Source organism: Halichoerus grypus, chromosome 7 (assembly GCF_964656455.1).
Source record: "Halichoerus grypus chromosome 7, mHalGry1.hap1.1, whole genome shotgun sequence".
In the NCBI taxonomy this organism is placed as follows: domain Eukaryota; kingdom Metazoa; phylum Chordata; class Mammalia; order Carnivora; family Phocidae; genus Halichoerus; species Halichoerus grypus.
Genome location: NC_135718.1, coordinates 128,001,049 through 128,023,414, shown reverse-complemented (window position 1 = coordinate 128,023,414; position 22,366 = coordinate 128,001,049). Strand labels below are relative to the sequence as shown.

At 43.5% G+C, this 22,366-nt stretch overlaps 2 protein-coding genes across 2 annotated transcripts in view; one reads left to right on the top strand and one right to left on the bottom strand.

Annotated features, from left to right (window-relative positions):
- Window positions 1-411: 411 nt before the first annotated feature.
- Window positions 412-13,587, bottom strand: TIMM17A (translocase of inner mitochondrial membrane 17A). Its single transcript, XM_036086632.2, has 6 exons — window positions 13,497-13,587; window positions 10,127-10,226; window positions 9,937-10,000; window positions 5,728-5,856; window positions 4,833-4,943; window positions 412-1,516 (listed from the first exon to the last, which is right to left on the bottom strand). Exons 1-6 carry the CDS (start codon window positions 13,520-13,522, stop codon window positions 1,431-1,433), a joined length of 516 nt encoding a protein of 171 aa, XP_035942525.1. The 5' UTR covers window positions 13,523-13,587; the 3' UTR covers window positions 412-1,430.
- An 8,230-nt stretch (window positions 13,588-21,817) lies between these two features.
- Window positions 21,818-22,366, top strand: part of LMOD1 (leiomodin 1) — a 39,017-nt gene continuing 38,468 nt past the window's right edge. The window contains exon 1 of the mRNA XM_078078668.1: window positions 21,818-22,259. Coding sequence (XP_077934794.1) covers window positions 21,999-22,259 — 261 coding nt within the window. The 5' untranslated portion in view covers window positions 21,818-21,998. The remainder of the gene's footprint in view (window positions 22,260-22,366) is intronic.

The window sequence follows — 22,366 nt, the reverse complement described above, 5'->3', positions numbered from 1 at the left end:
GTGATAATGAAAAGGTTTTGGATATACATAATTGTGATGATTATGCAACACTGGACTGTATTTAAATGCCAGTGAACTCTACACTTACAAATGGTTAAAATGATAAACAGTATTTTATATATATCTCACCAAACATAAAAAAGATGAAACCACAATTAGTAATTAAATGCTTACTATGTATATGGCATTGGGCCAAAAGATAACTGTGTGTTCACCAGAGCCACACAAATTTGTTCTCCATCTCACACAGATGTAGGCAAATGGGTAAGAGCATCATGCCTTCTGTAAGGCCACATGTCATTTCCAATACAAACAGTAAAATGGCCTATTCTGAAATGCTAATCCATTTTCCAGGCCCAATCAGACCCCAAAATACAGCCTTTATGAAGATTAGCTTCAGGGGACTTGGAACACATTAAAATCAGCATACATTTTATTTTCAAGCACACAAGAAACACCAAACTTTTCCAGTGCTACTACACCGTGCATGAATTCTTCTATAGAACTGGAAGTTGTTTCTGGTGAGGTTGCTGATGATCAAAAATCAAGACACAGGAGGGGCACCTGGGTGGCTCAGTCGGTTGAGTGTCTGACTCTTGATTTCAGCTTGGGCCATGATTTTAGGGTCCTGGGATCGAGCCCCGAGTCGGGCTCCATGCTCAGCGTGCAGTCGGCTTGGGATTCTCTCTCTCCTTCTGCCCGTTACCCATCCCCCCAGCTCTAAATAAGTAAAATCTTGAAAAAAAAAAAAAAAATCAAGACATAGGAGCCTCAAAGATAAAGGAAGTTTAAGATATGACATCTTCAAAACCAAGAAATAGCATATTTTCCTTTCAAAGTAAAGGATATTTTACCTCAGCCTTCAATTCATTACATATTTACTATGAAATGATCCATGTTAACTCTCCATAATTCTTCTCATACATAATTTACTTCAAGTGAGATGAGAGCCCAACTATAAAACATGCAATTTTCAACATACTTTGCATTATTTGAAGTATTCGAGGATGCAAAGTAGAACTCTACAATTTATCTTAAAAGGAAGAGCAAGTTCCAGGAGTTTTTTATTGTTTGGCTGACAGAACACAAAACCAGGCAGAGAAGTCCCCAAGGAAATGATGGTCACGCTTCATTGTTGTTTGCCCTTTGGTCCTTCACCTTCTAAGCATTTATTATATTTTCTTTTAAAGATATTAGACATTTATTTTTATCACAAATGCAATCCAAGTGTGAATAAATAAATGTATTACATTTAACATCTGCCCCCCCCCATGTTCCCTTAAATAGAAAAAAGAGCTAAGGTGTCTCTTCAAAGCCTATTTGGCCATGGCTGTCCCACCTATGGTTTTAAAAACAGACTGTGACTTATCTTCTGAGATTCCTTCTTGAACTACAGCTCATTCTGTTAAAGAAATCCTGGGAAAGAAGTCCTATTGATATTGTCGATAGTCTCCAAAAGGTGAGGATGGTAACTGGGCTGAAGGCAACTGAGAAGGGTCTTCAGCAAACTGAGGACCTGCAATTAAGAAAGAAAGAATCTTAAAAACCACCTGAATATCACACAATTAAACAGAACAAGACTTTGTAGAGAGTAAATCAATCAACTCAATAAAAATAACGTGCTACCTTAGAGCTGTCCTCTAATTAAAATTACTGCCTAATTTTCATGAGTGCCTCCGAATTTCGTAAAACCTGACAGCCTGGCTTTCTTTATGCTCCAGAATGAACAGCTCTCAACTATTATGCCAGGAAAGTCAGATGGATTAATTATAGCAAGAAGTGAATTCAAGTTTTTAAAGCAATTGCTGTAACAAGCTGCTATAAAGATGGGAAAAATCTCACACCTCTTGACATATTTTTCAGTAGCTATTTAAAATTATTTTCACAAAGTTTAAGTACCTTAGTCATGTTTTAAGAGAAATCAGTAATCCAGTTTATACAACCAATTAAGAGAATGAGTTCTGAAATGGGAAGACATCCCCTAGCTTGCTGTAGAACAAAGTCTTATAATATTTAGTTTTCAAAGGCTGGGAGGGCCTGTGAACTAAGAAAAAAATGTTTTTTGTTTTGTTTTTTTGTTTTAGATTTATTTGAGAGAGAACACGAAAGGGAGAGGGTGTGAGTTGAGGAGGGGGGCAGAGGGAGAGGGAGAGAGAAACTTAAGCAGACTCTGGGCTAAGCGTGCAGATGGACATGGGCTCGATATCACGATCCTGAAATCAAGACCTGAGCCAAAACCAAAGTCGGATGCTTAACCGAATGAGCCACCCAGACGTCCCAAAAAATATGGTTCTAAATTAAAAAAAAAAAAAAAAGACTTTTATGCAAATAATCACAATTATTTTATTTTGGAAATAAAATAATTCAGGGAAACTAAACAGACTAAAACATTAACTGTAAAGAAGAAAGAGGGCAGGGCGCCTGGGTGGCTCAGTTGGTTAAGCGACTGCCTTCGGCTCAGGTCATGATCCTGGAGTCTCGGGATCGAGTCCCGCATCGGGCTCCCTGTTCAGCAGGGAGTCTGCTTCTCCCTCTGACCCTCCTCCCTCTCATGCTCTCTGTCTCTCATTCTCTCTCTCTCAAATTAAAAAAAAAAAAAAAAAAAATCTTAAAAAAAAAAAAAAAGAAGAAAGAGGGCAATGGTAAAATTCCCTGAAGCTTTCCAATGCTTCAAAATCCAATGATACATATTTTTTTCACTATAAAAGCATTATCTGTTCATTTCAGAAAACTAGAGAAGATACTGGGTAAAACAGGTAAACCAAAGATAACCATTATTACTTAGATACAATTTTACCTCATTTTTTCCATGGTTTTAAAAACATTTTCATGTCAGTTAATTAGAAATATATGATTAACTATTCAAAGATTTCCCCCAGCACAGCTTTTCAGAAACACATCTCCTGTCTCAAATAAAATGCACTTCTTTTAAAGATTTCCTCTGAGGAAAAAAGGTTAAAGCAAAGTAACCTAGACTAATTTCTGTAAGACAATGTAACTTGGGGCTCCTGGCTGGCTCAGTCAGTAGAGCATAAGACTCTTGATCTTGGGGTCATGAGTTTGAGCCCCCAGGCAAAGAACCCACTGAAAGAAAGGAAAAAAAAAAAAGAAATGAAAAGAAAGGAAGAAGGAAAGAAGGAAGGAACGAAAATGTAACTGATGTTTTTGTTATGTTTCTGAATTTCTGAAAAAATGAAACTTTTCTGATGTTTTATGTGAAGCCTTTCACACTAAAGTGATAAAAACTAAAAAGCAAAGTTACAATGTGCCTATCATAACAGATTATTAACTCCAGAGTAATGATTAAAAAGCAGGAACAGAGAGGGACGCCTGGGTGGTTCAGATGGTTAAGCGTCTGCCTTCGGCTCAGGTCATGATCCCAGGGTCCTGGGATCGAGCCCCGCATCAGGCTCTGTGCTCAGCGGGGAGCCTGCTTCTCCCTCTCCCTCTGCCTGCCTGTCTGCCTACTTGTGATCTCTCTCTCTCTCTCTGTCAAATAAATAAATAAAATCTTAAAAATAAATAATAAAAATAAAAAGCAGGAACAGAGGGCGCCTGGGTGGCTCAGTTGGTTAAGCGACTGCCTTCGGCTCAGGTCATGATCCTGGAGTCCCTGGATCGAGTCCCGCATCGGGCTCCCTGCTCCGCATCGGGCTCCCTGCTCGGCAGGGAGTCTGCTTCTCCCTCTGACCCTCCCCCCCTCTCATGTGCTCGCTCTCTCTCATTCTCTCTCTCTCAAATAAATAAATAAAATCTTAAAAATAAATAAATAAATAAAAAATAAAAATAAAAAGCAGGAACAGAAAGTGAGAGGATCCAGAGGCCCCCAGATCACCCCTGGCACCTACTGTGCAGTGTCTGACAGCTGTGCCAAAGAGACACTGACTCTCCTGCTAGGTGCCTCAGGGAAATCAAATCAAACTGGGAGCTATGATCTATTCCTAACTCTATGCTGAATCTTTTCCAAGCTCCAAAAATAATTTTCAACATGTGTCGCTATTCTGCCTATTTCCTTCCCCAAATGCCAGGTCAAATTTTTTCCTACAAAATCCTCATGATTATCTTTTTGCTTCCTTCCAATGTCAACGAATATTGGCCGTTTACAGACAACTGAAGTTTCTGCAGTTACCAGAAGGTGCATAATTTAACAGCTGAGCAGATATTATATGACCATGATCACTTAGCCCACAATTTAACTTTTCCCTATATATCAGATAAAAGGAACAATTAGCAACAAATTATTTTACTAACTTCTCAAAAAAATTTTCTCTGCCAACCATAAAGTGACCCTCCCAAACATAGCCACTTTCTACCACTCTATTTCATTCTCTTCGAAGCAAGCAACACAATCAAATCTCATTTATCTTTTAACATGTTAGTCGGGTCTTCTCCCACCAGAATTTAAGTCCTTGTTCACCACTATATCACAGCATCTAGAACAGTGCCTGGCACATACATGTAAGTAAGAGGTTGTTGATGGACTACCATTATTGTTACACATCTGCAAGGACCTTTCATCAAGTGCCTCTAAAATGACTGGCAATTTCTTAGAATAAGCACATGAGCGCTGACAAAACCTGAGAACTAAAAGAAAGATCAACAGCAAACCATCTAACCAAAGCATTTTGGTTACTGTGGCTAAACACAATAATCAAATCCACATCTACCTTTTCAAATAGAACCAGGGGCTATTATCGTAATCCTCACGAGCCATGGCAAATGTAGAAATCACAAACTACCACATTTTAGCAGAAAGGATAGGTTCTCTCTAAATATCAAGAGGCCATTCCAGTGTTTGAGCTATGGTAGTAGTAAGCAGGAAGAAGACTCACCATTGGGAAATTGTGCAGAGGCGAATCTTGTCAACAAGATACCAGCTCCTTCAATTAAAGCTAGGAGAATGCCACCCATCGCGGCTGACCCAACCATGGCCACTGGTCCATCTGAACACATTAATAACAAAGAGATTACCTTAATAGAAAACCAGTTTAATAGAAGACTTGGTAAAGGAAAGAGCTGTCCATATGGCTCCATGCTACCCTCATTCCCAGCCCTCCTTCTCACTGGCTAAAACCAGGTGTCAACAAACTAAGGCCCACAACTCAAATCCAGCTCATTGCCTGTTTATGTAAAGTTTTATTAGCACAGTCATCCTCATTCATTTATATATAGTCTATGGCTGCTTTCATGTTACAATCATAGAGCTAAGTATTTGTTGACAAAGACCTCACAGCCCACAAAGTCTAAAATATTTACCATCTGGCCCTTTATAGAAAAAGTTTACTGATCCTTGGCCTAAACCACTAACCCCCCCAAAATTCTGGGTTGCTTTCTGTCCCAAAGATCCAGAAGATGGTTCTAAGCTCTTTATTCATAACACTGCTATGTGGCAGGTATGATTATTAACTCTAGAGTACCAATGAGGAAACTACGGCTGGCACAAAAAGTTTGGCAAAATGCCCAGTAACTTGAACTGCTCTTAACCACTGTATAGATCAGAACCCCATGCTCTCTCATTCTTAAACATTCCAAATAAAGAGATACTCTTATTTTTCCCCCATATCACCACATACATTCATGCTATGCTAAATTAAGCAATGCTCAGTTTTATTTATTACAGATATCACTAAATTAAGACAGATAAGGTTTTCCAAAAAGTCTTGCTTTTACTAGTGTGTCTATAATGATTGCTTACTTTTTCTTCTTTTTTTTATAATGATTGCTTACTTCTTGCTGCCAGTATGGCTCCTGTTAAGGCACCACTTGTGATGGAGTTCCAGGGATCTTCTTTCCCTCTGACTTGAACCATACTGCAGTCAATCATGGAAAATAAACCTCCCCAAACTGCAAAGCTACCTATTTTATTTGAAAACAAAAGAAATTTCATTTTTTCACCTTACATTTAAAATATTATACTCAAAAATAACTTTAAGTAACAACACTATATTCTTAAAACTCTCACACTTCAAACAAATACATGCAAACACAAGTTTGGATAAGCACTGAACAGTCAGAATACTTATCTTTTCAATAAAGCGTGGGTTGTATTGTTATCAGCTTGAAAATTAGCAATGGCCCAAAGCCTAAGAGAAATAAGCCAGGCCTAGAAGAGTCAGGCTAAACACATTCAAATCTCCCTTTCAGAACCAAGTATCTCTTTTTAAAAAGCAATAAACACAACAAAGCCACCCTGCTTCTTCCTTCCTTCTCCTTTTATAGCTCTACCTTACCTCTATTTTTTCTTTTCTTCATTAAGTGTCACTGAGCATATATATATACTCTATGAAAATCACCAAGAGAGATACAAAAGAAATCCAGCTATCCTGGAATGTATTATAGGTGTAGGCCAATACATGCTAAAGCAGCTAATGGATGATACAAACAGAATTATGGAACATCAAGGGGAGAGAAATTAGCTATCCTCCCTTTCTATCCTTTATTCCTCCAGCATGAAACTAAAAACCACACTAAATCAAATTACTTGGCACTTAAACTGTTCCTAAACATAGTAACAATTTTGTCAAATAAGAAACACCCACAAATACACTTATAGAAGTACACACAAAATTTTAGACAACACCAAGATTTTAACTGTCAGCATCTCTGGATGATGTGACACATGACTTAATTTCTTCATGCCTGCTTTATTATCCAAATCCTCTATCATGAGTGCACACGACTTGCACTATATGAAGAGTTGTTACATTTATTATGATTAAAGAAGAAAAACTACCCAAAAGAGCCCTAGTCACTTTATTCTTTACCCTCTGAAATCTGAAAATAGTGGGGATAGGTTAGTAAGGGCAATACCAAATGTCAGAACCAGATCATCACCAGAATCCTTTTCCAGTTTTCACATTGTCCATTAAATCTATTAGATATAACCAGCTGAAGTATAGCATAAGCCCTCATATCTAGTCCAATACTAGACAGTACACACTACATAAAAATAAACTAGTAAACTGGGGCGCCTGGGTGGCTCAGTCGTTAAGCGTCTGCCTTCGGCTCAGGTCATGATTCCAGGTCCTGGGATCGAGCCCCGCATCGGGCTCCCTGCTCCGCGGGAAGCCTCTTCTCCCTCTCCCACTCCCCCTGTTTGTGCTCCCTCTCTCGCTGTGTCTCTCTGTCAAATAAATAAATAAAAAATCTTTAAAAAAATAAAAAAATAAAAATAAAAAAAAATAAACTAGTAAACTAGTTCTTTCCTCTAACTCAGTAATTCTATGTCCCGAGAGAGATCTGATGCCTCGGTGTATTTAGAATGTATATTAGAATTACCTCACTAAATTCCTCAAGCAAGACTCTCCCAATACCTCACAAGAGTCTGAAACCTGCCCATCCTCCAAGAATAACTGCCAGAGTAAGCTATGGTTACTGATGAGAATGAGACTGCGTCCAAGCAGGGTGAGGAGGCTGTCCACCAGAAGGGTGGCCCAGCGTGAGGAGCCAGAGCCAAAGCAGGGTAAGGAAGAGTCCTCAGCCTGGCACGGAGGTGAGTGTATCCCTGTGGAAGGGCGGCCTGGTGTGGGCTGCCAGAGCCCAAGCAGGACAAAGATGGAGGTATTCATATAAAAAGGGAGAAAGGAAGAAGAAACCTTATGTGGCTGGATTGGAACTGAGGTCCTGGTGTGAACTCATGATTTTCAACATGTACGTATAAATATGGATATAAATTTGGGTATATGTATTTATGTTGTGGTTAGTGTGTGTTTACATATATACATATATACTCCCAAGCTCTATTACAAAGAAGGCCCGGGAACAGCAACACCCCAATAGCAACGATACACTTTGCACCCAGATTTTGGATTCTAAATACCATTCTCAACTAAAAGGAACCAGAGCTCTATGGAGAAATGGCTGACTCTATGGCTAGGCAGGGAAAATACAAGATGAGCCTGGAGTATCTTGTTCCAAAATGCAAAAGATGCCTGAAGAATAATGGGGATGTGTCAAAAGCCCCCATGAAATTTTCTCTATGAAACTATAAGGCTCTTCAGGACACAACTATGATTTTTCCATGTTGCCTGTCCCCTGGATTTTGACTAGAGAAGCTCAGTAAATGCTCACTGAATTAAATTGAAAATGTCATCCCAGTATTTTTATTTTTTTTTAATTAATTAATTTTTTTTAAAGATTTTGTTTATTTATTTGACAGAGAGAGACACAGCGAGAGAGGGAATACAAGCAGGGAGAGTGGGAGAGGGAGAAGCAGGCTTCTCGCTGGGCAGGGAGCCCGATGCGGGGCTCGATCCCAGGACCCTGGGATCATGACCTGAGCCGAAGGCAGACGCTTAACTGAGCCACCCAGGCGCCCCATCATCCCAGTATTTTTAAAAAGCAAGACACCATAAAGATTTCTCAATAGTTTCCTTAAAAAAGCCAGTCCCAAGGATCTGAAATAATCCCAATTCACTCATACCACAACTTAGTCTTCTTCTATTTCACCCTGTTTAATTTTAGAATAGTTTTAGAGTTACAGAAAAGTTGTGAAGATAGCTCAGAATTCCCATATATCCCACATCCCGTTTCCCCAGTTTCTAACATCTTACATTTCCATGGTGCATTTGCACAATTAATGACCCAATATCAATACAGTATTAAGTCCACACTTAACTCAGATTTCTTTAGTTTTTATGTCCTTCTGTTCCAGGATACCAAATTACATTTAGTGGTCATGTCTCCTTAAGCTCCTCTTGCCTGTGACACTACCTGATTGTTTTTTTATCCATTGAAAAAGTGTAATATGATAGAAGCAGCCTCTTAAAAGACATATAAAAACCTGTATGACTTCTGCATATATTGGGAGTTCAGGGTTTGGTGTGTGCTTTAATACTACTTATCATTCTTCAACAAAGGAAAATCAGTCACTATTTACTTTCCAGGGGTATATAATTATTACAGAGGAGAGAAAAGGAAAAAGATATACCATCACTTCAGCCCTCACAGCTTCGATTTCCTCACCTGGAAAATGGGGATAATTATACTTACCTCTTGTGGTGTTGTGAGGATTAAAATAATGCTGTAAAACCCTTAGGAGAGTGCTTAGCACATAGCAAACACCCAATAAATGGCAGCTCTTAGCTAGGCTTCCAAAGAAAAATATGCTAAAAACAAAGACAGGACTATTCTGTCACACAAAATTACTAAGGAATGACTAAAAGTATTTAGTCTTTTTCATGTGTTCTACATGGTCTCTCCAATCTGACTGTATCTTTGTAAATGAATATAGCCTCCAAGCTTTTATTTATTTATTTATTTGAGAGAGAGCGAGAGCGAGAGCGAGAGAGAGAGAGAGAGAGAGAGCATGAGATGGGGGAGGGTCAGAGGGAGAACAGACTCCCCACTCAGCAGGGAGCCTAAAGCAGGGCTCGATCCTGGGACTCCGGGATCGTGACTTGAGGTGAAGGCAAACGCTTAACAGACTGAGCCACCCAGGCGCCCCACCTCCAAGCTTTTTTATCATCTCTCTTCTCCCAACTTCTGAATAACCAAGTTTAAAAAGTATAATGAATCCTTTTCAAATTTTGCATTGACCTCTGCACAACATCCAAAACCTAACCTTGGAGAGGAGCCTGAGCAGCATCATCAGTTTCTCTCTCATGAAACCCCAATCCTTCAGATCACATTCTCTTCAGCTTTATATTACCCCAGAAGCTATCACTCCTGACTCTCACAAACCTAAGCTTTAAACACACTGTCTTCCTTTTGGATAACAGGAAAAAACAAAAACAAAATACCACTGAGCGTGTGGACAAAGACAAAATTTTCAAATGAATGGATGCAGCAATTCCAGTTAACTTTCTCAATAAACCGTAAATCCAGAAGAACTTACAGAGACAGTAATTTCTAACAAGCTCTTAGATTGAACTAAGCTTCATCTTCAAATGAACAAGAAAAGATATTCTGAAGTACAAATGGAAAAATTCTGCTTACCTCCCAACTGTGGAGCCCTGGTTTTAATAGCTGTCAGACTCCCTCGTAATCTGTGGTTTACTCCCTATAAAGAAGCAATCAAAAATACAGTAGAAATACAATATATTTCCAGCTCACTGACAGGGCCACCAGTGATATTAGCAAATCCAGATTTCAAGTGATGATAAGACAAGACCATTCACCTACTTACCACTGGAGAATTGCGAAAACCTTTTATTGCTTGAAAGATACCACCGCCTATGGTACCCATCGTAAAGGCCCCACCACAATCATCGACAATTCGCCAAGGGCTAAGAACAGGGAAAAAAAAAAATGACTTTCTCATTCATAAACCATAAAATGTTCTTTGCTAACACAGTAAGGGATGCAACAGATTCCAATGTAGGGTCTACTGCAACCAATAAAATAAACATTTAGACAAAAGGATTCTGAACATATCCGTATCTATTTAGCTCCAAGCCATAAGGAATGGAACTGGCTTTAACTCCCTACTGTTAACAGTACTTAATTTTCATTTAATAATTAGCACATCTATTAACAGTTGGGCACTGAGCAAAAGTGAATAAACAACTATGTAGGAAATTACATTATAATCAATGCTGATCCAATCTCCCAGGGATCAAAGTTAGCTCTCCAGCTGCAGTAAAATTTAAAGCTGAGACCCCCCCCCCCCAAAATGAAGATTCAACAGGGGCAGAGGGAGACCAATTTAAACAATTTTTAAAGTTTGAAATTCTTTCTGGGTTGATTGAGTCCCACTAGCACTCGGAACTTTAGTTTGTATTAGGTCCAACCATTTAACACGCTGGAATACTCTAATCTCCAATAACTAGAGGTCATATTTGTAAACCCAGTTTCCAAAAGTAGCAACCTAACTTATACAACAGAATGAAATCTGAATATTGTGATCAGAACAGAACTACTATTCTAGGAATCTGGCTTATAAAAAAGTCTGTGAATGGTTAATTCATTTTTTAAAAAAGATTTTATTTATTTGTCAGAGAGAGAGAACAAGCAGGGGGAGCGGCAGGCAGAGGGAGAAGCAGGCTCCCCGCTGAGCAGGGAGCCTGATGTGGAACTTGATCCCAGGTGACCTGAGCCAAAGGCAGACACTTAACCAACTGAGCCACCCAGGTGCCCTGGTTAAATTCATTTTAGACCCACTATAAATAAAAGCAATTTCTTTGATCTAGTCTCAAGGGTCAAATGCTACATAATGAACCTATGGACAATCTACTTGTTCAAGTAAACTTGTGAATTCAGTGTAGTTGCTGCTGAAGAATTTGAATGAGTAATTTCTGACTTTGGTGGACAGGAATACAAAACCTTGCAGTGAAACATCATATTCTTTTTCAAGTATAATACAAATCAGGACCTTGTACAGAATGACTATCTCTTGCAGCACATATTCCAACTGTCAGCAGGATGCTTTGGGGCCTTGCTAACCAAGGCTTGCTTTTGTGACCCTAAAAGCAAAATCAGCAACACCTGAGAGTTTATTAGACCTGCAGACTTACAACACTTTACCCAGAACCTACTGAACGATCCCAGGTGACTTGATTTCACTTTAATAGTTTAAGAAGCAGTGCTTGAGATTAAAAAGGATTAGGAAATTGCTTTAAAATGGTAGAACAGGTGGCGCCTGGTTGGCTCAGTCGTTAAGCGTCTGCCTTCGGCTCTGGTCATGATCCCAGAGTCCTGGGATCCAGCCCTGCATCGGCTCCCTGCTCGGCGGGAAGCCTGCTTCTCCCTCTTCCACTCCCCCTGCTTGTGTTAACCTCTCTCGCGGTCTCTCTCTCTGTCAAATAAATAAATAAAAATCTTTAAAAAATAAATAAATAAATAAAATGGTAGAAACACTAATAGGAAGTATAGAGAAAAAACAAAGGAGAATGAATTAGTGGCTCCTTCTGAGTGGTGGGCCAGTAACTTCAAAAGATCTAGTCCAAATGATCTTATTAGCTGGGGATTAAAAAAACCTTTTTTGGGGGAGGGGGTTAGAAAAATCTTAAAGGACAGCAGGATTCAGGGGCGCCTGGGTGGCTCAGTCGTTAACCGTCCGCCTTCGACTTGGGTCATGATCCCAGGGTCCTGGGATTGAACCCCAAGTCGGGCTCCCTGCTCTGCGGGAAGCCTGCTTCTCCCTCTCCCACTCCCCCTGCATGTACAGCATATGGTGTACATGTCTGGAGGCAGAGTGGTGGGGAGGGAGAAAAAAGATTCTTATAGTCTGAGGTTGGAGGATTTGAGAAAATGCTCTTACCAAACAGGACAGTACAGAAGATCAAAGCAGTTTTGACTAGGAAACTAACCAGACAACTGATTGTATTGCTTCAGGACATATGTACAAAGAGAAAGCAAAGTAGTAGATAAAAACTCATTATTCTTATAACATCTTTAATTCAACCAAGTTAAAAAATTTACCCTCCTGCCAGCCTGTGTCATTATACTATATCCAACAGCAGCTGATAACAACAGTCTACAATGCGCTGAATTCTTCATATGTAAGCACAATTTAGGAAGGGGGATAATTACATTTGGTAATTTTAAAGAGCCAGGAGGTGCTGAAACGCTCTGTATTCCGTTTGAGTGATTTAAATTAAAAAAAAAAAAAAGGCACAAAGCAGGTAACGTGGCTACTGCTGGCAAGGTAATAATATAAAGTCCTAGGCACTTTCACAAGTTGAAGACAACATTGGCTTTTGCTCTAACCCAATAAACAGGTGATTAACCCAAATAATAAGATTTGATTTCGCTCTTAAGACCCCCAGAAGCCTTAAATTTAGGCAACCTGAGACCTCTGACAGCAATTACCCGTTTTATAACTGTGTATGTGCCTGATTTACTCATGCTGTTACTCTTTGAACCTATAAAGTGGTGGGCACAGAGACCGCACTCAAATACTGAATACATGAATTTCTGCTCATGGTTTCTCAAAGAACACGTACGACTATCTCTTTCTATTTTCCAGATAATCCTTGTCCCCCTTCTCCCCTAAGGGAGAATTCCAAGGATGAAAACGAGGCTCCTGCCTACAGGAGCTTACTCAGGCCCTTTAGGTAAAATCTCTTTTTCTATACATTTGAAATCCTTCGCCCTGGGGAGACATGTCACAATACAAATAATGTCTTAAGAATGGCATCCCCCTCAGAGGCCTACTGTCCATTCCTCAACACAGGAACTGAGCAAAGCGAGACATGGGGACGTGTCCAAGGTCACCTCAGCAGACAGAGGGGATTATTACGGACCCCGCACAAGATCGACTACGCCCTGGGTTGGGAGCAGATTCCGAGGCTCCATCAAGCCCAAGCCGGGACCTCCTAATCCAACGCAAGGTCACCAGAGTGCCGGGTTGTTAGCGGAAAGGCTGCCACACGCGGCCGGGGGAGCACAGGGTTCAGAAGCCGACTAGCTGCTCTAGACGACGCTGCCTATGGTTACCAAACCCACATCGACAAGCCTGCGACTGAGTTCAACTTGCACCTACGGGCACTGGACAGGGGAGGACGAGGACCACGGGCAGAGAGGCAGGAGAAAACAAGAACAGTGGTAAAGCTCACCAAGGTTCTCGCGCGTACTCCTCCATCTTGACTCCACCTGCGCGAGTGATGCCGGGCAAGTTGGGTGGAGCCTGACCCCAGCGGCGGAAGTGATCTCGAGAGGAGGGCGTTAGGGTCTATGTGGATTGGTTCACCGTTTCCCCCCGCAACCAATGGGAGCCTGGACTTCAGGGCGGCGTGGGGGGCGGGGCAGAGACGCTCCGTGGCAGAGTTGGCCCCGCCCAGGTCCTCGAAGGCTGCTGGTCTGGGCTTCCTGCGCCGGGAGCAGCCTAATGGCGAGGAGTTCAACTTACCCCGTCACTGAAGGTTCCGTGGACTGAGATAAACCTAGCATTATTCCGCTAGGGTTCACCAAATGTCCTAAATACATGTCTTTTTTTGTTTTTAGTACTTTGGCTGCTAGTTGGGAATTAATGTTAGCTAATCCGCGATGGTTTGTGAAACTCAACCAACTACACACAGCAGGAGAAGGATTAGGGCAGACAGTGTCATAGTCCTTGTAGTCACAGTGCTTGGAATGTGATAGATGTTCGATAAATGCTTTTGAAGTGAACTTACCTGGGCCATCTTTGCTGTGACCAATTTGGGGCCCTCAACTGAAGGGACAACAGAACCTCTTCTGGTCCACCCTTCAAAAGATCAGCAGAAAATGTGAGGGGTGTTTAGCTCAGAAAAGAGGAGACTAAAAGGATGGGAACCCATCAACCTTTTTTAGCTTACAGTCAACAAAATCTCGGTCATGTGATGTCTGTTAAAAGAACTTTTCTCCATTCCTTTTGAGATTGACTTTAAAATATGTATATATTTAGGGCACCTGCGTGGCGCAGTAGGTTAAGGGTCTGCCTTCGGCTCAGGTCATGACCCCAGGGTCCTAGGATAGAGCCCCTCATTGGGCTCCCTCCTCAGCAGGAAGTCTGCTTTTCCCTCTGCTCATGATCTCTTTCATTCTCTCTCTCAAATAAATACTTTTTAAAAATATGTATATATTTATTTTATGGAAAAAATTAGTGCAGTTCATAGGGAACTGCAGTGAAGAGTGAGGTACCCACAAAATCTTGAAAATAAGGTAAACTGAACCCTCTACAGAACTGAAGATTGTCAGTAAAGTGTATCTTTATGTAAAAAACAGTTCACACTAGTCATCTGATTTTTATGTGTAAAGTCCGAGAAGTCTTTTTCTGGAATGTGACTGTAATTAAGAACCTTTAAGTCTAATTAACTGCACAGGCTGAAGAGAGAATGTGGGAGATGGGCAACAAGAGGAGCCAGAGAGCAAGAATTTGATATTTAGTCAGCACCCCAGACCTAGTGGGTATAAATATTTCAGTAACTAGAGATTGGCATTCTCATGGGGCAAGGGTATTTTTTTCTGTTCTCACCAGGACCCAAGTGAAATATTTCTTAGCTCTAGCTACCTCCCTTTGCTCTTATTCCATATTCATTATGCAGTCTTCTGATTGTTATTTGGTTTCTGAATAGATTTTCCTTTAAGAGAGAATTCCCTGGTTTGTACTCAAAACTATTCTTGTCCACTTAGTTTATGCATCTGCCTCTTGTGCGCTGGGTTCTTTTGAATCAAATCAATCACCGGGGATGGTGATAATACTGAGTTTTTGAGTTTACAAAGCTGAGGGCCAGAATCTAGCTGGTTACCCAGCTCACTCCATTCCAGCAGTCCCTATCCGAAAGTCCCTTACTATTCTGGGAGGCACTGCTCAGATGGCCAGCAAGTAGTCTTAGACTTCTCATTCTTTGCTTTCTTTTAACTGCAACAGATAACAGGGTGTAACATTTCTGGCTGGGTAGGGCCTTGGCCTTGGCCTTTGTTGGCTAGAGGGAGATGTCACCCGTCCCTCAAAAATATCCATTTTCATCTGAGTGAAAAACCATCTTGGAAGAAAAGAACTAAGTACTCTAATCTCCTCCTAGTGAGTCTGAAAGGAGTCTAAGGAACTGTCATGGCCCTCAATGAAAGAATGGTGAAAGACACGGAGGAACGATGGAAGAAAGGGGGTCCTTGGGAGAAAAGTCACAATAAAGGTGAGGGGAGTTTGAACTGGTGATTCAACACAGCAGGGTATATTGGTGAAAGTTAGTGTTCTGGGCCCCAATGGAGACTCTTGCTGGAACCCCCTGTGATCCAGGTCCTCTGGGTATTGCTTTGGGGAAAATAGCTCCATGTGTGAACTAAAAGAACTGTGACTCTGGGGCCTATTTTGTTGTGGGATTTCCCTATAAGGGGAAAGGAAGGTGAGATCAAGGTGAGGAACAAGGTGAAGAAAGGGAAATCATCCCTCATGCCTCAAGGAACCACCTGGATGGATGAGCTCTAGGGAGAAGCCAAGTATGGCAGTGGCACTGGTACCTTCTTTCCCACTCTAAGGTAATTATCCACCCCTGCCACGCACCCCCCCCAGTTAGCTTTTATTCATCTTCCACTCTTGTACAGGTAGACCATTCTTGGGGGAGGGGCCACTGATCAAGCCTGAGATTGGCGAGAGATGACCATTTGATAGATATCAAGGGTGCACAGGTAATGCTGAACCAAGAGAGAAACTAGAGGGATTATAACCCAAGTCAATTATAAGACCCTTACTCTGTGCTCAGGATTGTCCTTAGTTTTAGGATTAGGGTGGAGAGAGTACAAAAAATATTGGTATGGTTGCTACCCTCAGGGTCCTCAAAATGTACTTGGGGAGAACGGATGCACTCTTGAGAAACAGGTCAACTTTATAAAATTGCCAAAATGTGTGACCTAGAACATGGTAAGTGCTAGAGGCACTGAGAGGAGAGAGGGCGCCCTGGGGGCTTGAGTGTGCTCACAAAATGTACATGATAAACTTGCATTTAAGCCACGGCCTGAAGAATGGTCAGATTTTGATCGGTGGAGAGGAGAAAGTCAGACATTAGAGATAGAGGGAATGACAGCAACAAAGGTGTGGGCAGGAAGGAACATGGTGCCGTCGCTGGATGGGTTGCCAGTCCCACAGGAGAGTAGAAAGACTAAAGCAGCGAGAGCAAAGCTATATCAAGTGATAAATTTCTAGGGCAGAAGGTGTGGAGAATGACCGAGAAGCAAGACTGGAGGAGTAAGCTGGGTCAGGAGGCGGTTCTTCATGGGGCTCTCATGTGTCTACACATCTAAGCATTAAGAACTAACTTCCTTCAGGTTCTCTTTTCAAGAATGTTTATAGAAGCCAATGGACTTGGATGGGACACCTAGGTGGCTCAGTTGGTTAAGCATCTTCCTTTGGCTCAGGTCATGATCCCAGGGTCCTGGGATCGAGTCCTACATCAAGCTCTTTACTCAGCAAGGAACCTGCTTCTCCCTCTGCCTGCCACTTCCCCTGCGTGTGTGCTCATTATCTCTCTCTCTGACAAATAAATAAATAAAATCTTAAAAAAACAGAAGAAGAAGAAGCAGCAGCCACCACCAATGGCCTTGGAAAGCTAGAGACAGGGACTTCCCCTGGAGCAGATTTAATTACAGGATAGTAAAAGCAGAGATGTCTCCCTTCTGTCCTTGGACCGGATTTGTTGCCCTTCCAGGGTAATGAAGATATATTAGAGTTTTATCTCCTGTATTAATAGAGCTAAAGGAGTTCATTCTAGAAGGATACAGTGAGGTCATAGGGTAAGGAAGAGGCCTGAAATAGCTTCTGTAGGGGTGTGCAAGAGAATAAACCACAAATGAGTAAAAGAACCAAGAATGCTGCTTTCTACACAGACCCAACCTATGGAGGAAGGGGGATGGCCATTTTCAGAATCTGCACGTCCCAACCACTCAGTACCTTCAAGGGTCCTGGACCTACATAGGTTGAGCTCCATTGAGCCAGAGGCTATGGGAGTCCCAAAGAGTTTTGTCTACCAAGAGGTCACAGGCCATGTATGCGGCTCCACACCCCCCAGTCGTGCCCGGTCCAGTCCGTGAGACACTCAGATTGGCATGGACGAATGAGGCCTGCACCACAGCTGCCTCTTGGGTCTGGGGACGCAGTCTGTGCCTGGCGTCTCTTTGGTGGGTAGAGAGGTTCTAGTCAGGGTGGGGGGGGGGAGGTAATCTCTTGTGTCTACCCTCCTGCCCTCCCCCTTGCTCTCCTTTTGGGGGGACATTAGTCTGGCCCGTGCTGTCTCAGAGCTCCCTCTAACCATGTCCACACACCTCAGGAGTGCTGGGCCAGGCCAGTGGCTTCTTTCCAGAGACAAAGTCTGCTGCTCTCGAGAATCTTCCAGTTTCCCCCCCAAGAAGAGAACCAGTGTGATTCTATACGGACTAACAATGTATTGAGTGCTCATAATGTGTCTGATGCTGTGATGCACTTAGCATGCATTATCTTACTTCATCTATTTAATAACTCCATAACCCTGTGCAGTAGGTACTTTTTTTTCCCTTCGGGTAGGTACTTTTAATGTCCTCGTGTTCCACTTGGGGCCCATAAGGCTAAAAGAGGTCAAATAACTTACTCAAGGTTGCACATCTCAGATTTGAGCCCACGTCATTTGACTCCAGAGCTTGTGGTCTTACCTGCTATCCTATACTGTCCCCCTAGATTCCTGAAAATGTGCCTTTCCTGGTCATCCAGCCCAAGTAAGAACCACCCTAAGCATCAGTTAAATTGGTTCTGGTTCGGGTGCCTGGGTGGCTCAGTTGGTTAAGCGACTGCCTTTGGCTCAGGTCATGATCCCAGGGTCCTGGGATGGAGTCCTGCATCGGGCTCCCCCTGCTCTGCGGGGAGCCTGCTTCTCCCTCTGCCTCTGCCTGCCACTCCCCCTGCTTGTGCTCTCTCTCTCTCTGTCAAATAAATAAATAAAATCTTTAAAAAAAAAAATGGGTTCTGGTTCCCTATGCCCAGTCCCCCACTACATATTTGGCTATGAGATTGGGGTCTCTCTTTCCTCCTTTCTCTCCTTTCTCTCCCCTTCATTCTAGCACAAAATTTTTCCCAGGGAGGGGGGCTAGGCCATGCCAGAATCCCCTGACAATCAGGATGTATTTGTTTCAGGTGGAGGTGGATTCTGAGCTTGGATAATTATTGCCCCCTACAGAGTCGGGGGCAGTGGTCCCTCACTGCAGGGGCTGGAGGAGAACTGTACTCATGGGCTCTGTGGTTCTGAATCTTCCGGACCCTGCTGTGATGCCTTTCAAGGGAAGACTTTCAGAGTCTGTGAGCCCACAGTCCCTGGGGCCCTAGGGAGCAAAAAGCTTCAGACTGAGTCCTATCAGAAGAGCCCCTGTTTGGAATTGCGGGACCCAAGGCAGAGAACATGCAGGGGTTTGTGTGCAGAAACACTGGTTAGGAGGCCATGAGTCCTGCCTTGAAGTTTGGAAGCTATGGGTTTATTTTCCAAGTGTGTTCCTTGAGCAGAGACCACTGGACCCAGAGAAAAGGCCACTGAGACCAGATGGTACAAAGCGTGCCCCTGGGGTTGAAGGCGGTTATTTGCACTCAGGCCCTGATTGCTCTTTGGGAGGAGTGAACATCATTGGCAAAAAGCCTAAGAAAGAAAAATCCTTGGAGGCCGGAAAGAGAGGTGCTTTGAGTGGATTGAGGACTAGAGGTTGGCCAAGGTGGTTCCAGAGCCAGGGATTCCAGGAGATGATGCCTCTTCCAGAAAGCTCCTGCCGGGCAAGAGTGAGAGTGAAGACTGAGTTACCCAAGGTGGGGCCGGAGTAGGGGTGGGGTTGGGCTGGAGGCTTGTTGGCAGGTGTAGGAAGCGTCCTTTCCACCCAATATATCAGACTAAAGCCCATCTCAGGGTAGCTCAAGCCCTTTGCTAGACCCTCTGGGCTGCCCACCCTGACCGCTCCCTACAAAATTACTGCGTCTTTGGTTGGACTCCTTAACAATTGCTTCCACCTGCCTTATAGTATAATTAGGTTTTGCCCCATAAATTATACATTTTAAAAAGAATAAGCAGATTGTAATTATTTTTGTACTCTCACCCTATAGGGCCTGGTAGGCTATATGTACGTAGCAGTATCTGAGTAATGCTTGAATGAATGAATGAGCGAGAACCAGGTGAGGGTGTGTGTGTGTATGTGTGTGTGTGTGTGTGTGTGTTGAGGGTAGTTACTGCTGAAGGCAAGAAAAAGATGAGAGAAGAGGTGGGATAGGGAGAAAAGAACCCGGGAAGCGAGTAAATAAATAATTGTAAATAACTGTAAAAAGTTATAATAACTGCTAATAATTACTGTGCGTTTACCATATATCAGGTATAGCAACTAACTGTCTCATGGGTATGTTCAAACCTGATGTTCACAACAATCTTACAAGGTTGGTACCAATTCTGTCCTTGTTTTACGGGTGAGGAAGCCACGTCTCAGCCACATGACCGGTGAGTAGCAATACCTCAGGGCTTTTGGCCTGGAGAGTCCAGGCTGAACTAGGAAACCAGCTTGCTCTCCAGCCTCCCCTGTTGTGCTTCCTTATGGCCCCTGGACTTCTCTTTTGAGGCATTTTGTAGGCTTTTAATTTTTTTTTAAGATTTTATTTATTTATTTGACAGAGAAAGAGATAGCGAGAGCAGGAACACAAGCAGGGGGAGTGGGAGAGGGAGAAGCAGGCTTCCCGCCGAGCAGGGAGCCCAATGTGGGGCTCGATCCCAGGACCCTGGGATCATGACCTGAGCCGAAGGCAGACGCTTAACGACTGAGCCACCCAGGCGCCCAGCTTTTAATTTTTTAATGACTTCTTTGAAATTATTTATTTATTAACTATCTTCACTGATGGAAAGTAAGCTGCAAGAAGATAGGGACCTCTCTTTTCTTTTCTTTTCTTTTCTTCTTTCTTTTCTTTAGTAGTTTCCACACCCAACATGGGGCTTGAACTCACGACCCTGAGATCAAGAATCAGATGCTCTGCCAACCGACCCAGCCAGGCACCCCAATTTTCTATCTTTAGTTACATGCCTTGCCCTTAGAACTGCACCTGACACATAGTAAGCACTCAATAAATACATGCTTCCCAACTCACCGACAGAATGACGACTGCCTTTTAAAAATGCAACCCCCAGGATTCTCTCAGCCCATCTTCCACCCTGCCTCTCAGGTTTACCTGCCTCACCTCTGCACTCCAGTCCTGCCCGTCAGTGCCATCCCCTCCTCAGCCGTAACCTAAAGCTGGACTAGTGGGCATTAAATGCAGGGCCAAGTTTTTGTCCCAGACAATCCCTGGACTCAGCAAATGCTGATCAGGTGACTGTCTCTCTCTGGCTTAGGATGGAAAGATGCCAGGAAAGATCGAAGCATCTACCCTGATGGGTTACACCAGGGCTTCTAGAAGGGATTTTGTGGCAGGAGGGAGGGGGGGAAGGAGATTGAGTGTCTCTGTGACTTGTGCAGGCAGCATGATGGATGAGCAGTGGAAAGCCCTTTTATGAAACATGCCAGGCCCGCTGCAATAGTATCCCTCCCAACAGCCCAGAATTATATTTCCCTGAAGACACACTCAGTTGTGCTCTGGATTTACATGTGGGTGGCAACGTCCTGGCTCCTCCTCGGCGCTCCCGAAGGAGGTCTGTCTACAGATCCCCCAGCAGAGGAAGAAGCAGATGAGAACGGAGGGAGGTTTGAACCCTCTTCCCAAGAGCCTTGGCGCTTCCTGGAAATGGACAGTCCTTTAAGAGTTCCCTGACTTGTGCGGGTCATACTTTCTCCCCAGCCTACCAGTTTTCAGTTTGGGTACACAGTGAAGATTTATTTTCTCTCTCTCTCTCTCTCTCTCTCTCTCTCTCTCTCTCAAAAAGTGGCTGAGCCTCTGATGTTTGGCACTCAGGTTCTCCTGCGCAGAGAGAATGGGTGGGCGGGTAGTTCAGAGTATCTGGAATCATGTATCTTTCCTGTGGCTGTAAACAACCGGGAGTCCCCCAGCACATTACCAAATACAGTAGAAAGGAGTCAGTGGACCATGCACCGACCCCGGCAACATCCAGCCGGGATGCAGAAGTCGGATATGTGCTTGAGCAGGGCATGCTTGGGGTTGGCCTGTTCCTGACCGCACCCCCCCCCTCACCCCCATGGCCCCGTCTCTGCTTTTCTGGCTCTCCTGTGCTCTGATCAGCTTCTTCCAGCCTCTACATTTTTGTATCTTTTTCTCATTGCGTGGCCCCTTGTCTTTAAAAGGCTAAATGCTCTGTACTAAATTTGGTCACACAGAGCTCCAAGATTCCCTGGAATGTCCTCAAGTTTCAAACGGTTCTGACAGCGAGTCAGGCCCGCCCCCTGCGTGGGGATTGGCTTCTCCTTTCAGGGCCAGGCTGTTGTCGAGTCTTATTGGCCGCCGGTCAGACCAGCCAGGGTCCACTAGCCCTGGGCTTGGGAGTTAGCTTGCAGTTAACACTTGGACACCTGTGGGTCTGCACGGCAGGGCAGCAGAGCCACGTCCTCAATCCGCTGGGGGTCTGCTCCCAAGCCCACTCTGCTCCATCCAGACCAGCTTGCGCCCCCCCAGGACCCCTGTAGCACCCCCCGCCCCCACAAGAGCCACAGCCCACTTTGCCAAGATGTCCAAGGTAGCCAAGTATCGCCGGCAGGTGAGTGAAGACCCCGACATCGACAGCCTGCTGTCCACGCTGTCTCCCGAGGAGATGGAGGAGCTAGAGAAGGAGCTGGATGTGGTGGATCCGGACGGGAGCATTCCCGTGGGCCTGCGGCAGAGAAACCAGACGGAGAAGCAGTCCGTGGGCACGTACAACCGGGAAGCCATGCTCAACTTCTGTGAAAAGGAGACCAAGAAACTTATTCAGAGGGAGATGTCCGTGGATGTGAGTGAGCAATATGCTAGAGGGAAGGGGGGAGGGCAGGGAGGGGAGGGAGACCCGAACTTGTGACTAGGATGCTTCTCTCCTCAGAGGAAAAGATCTCGTTGGCA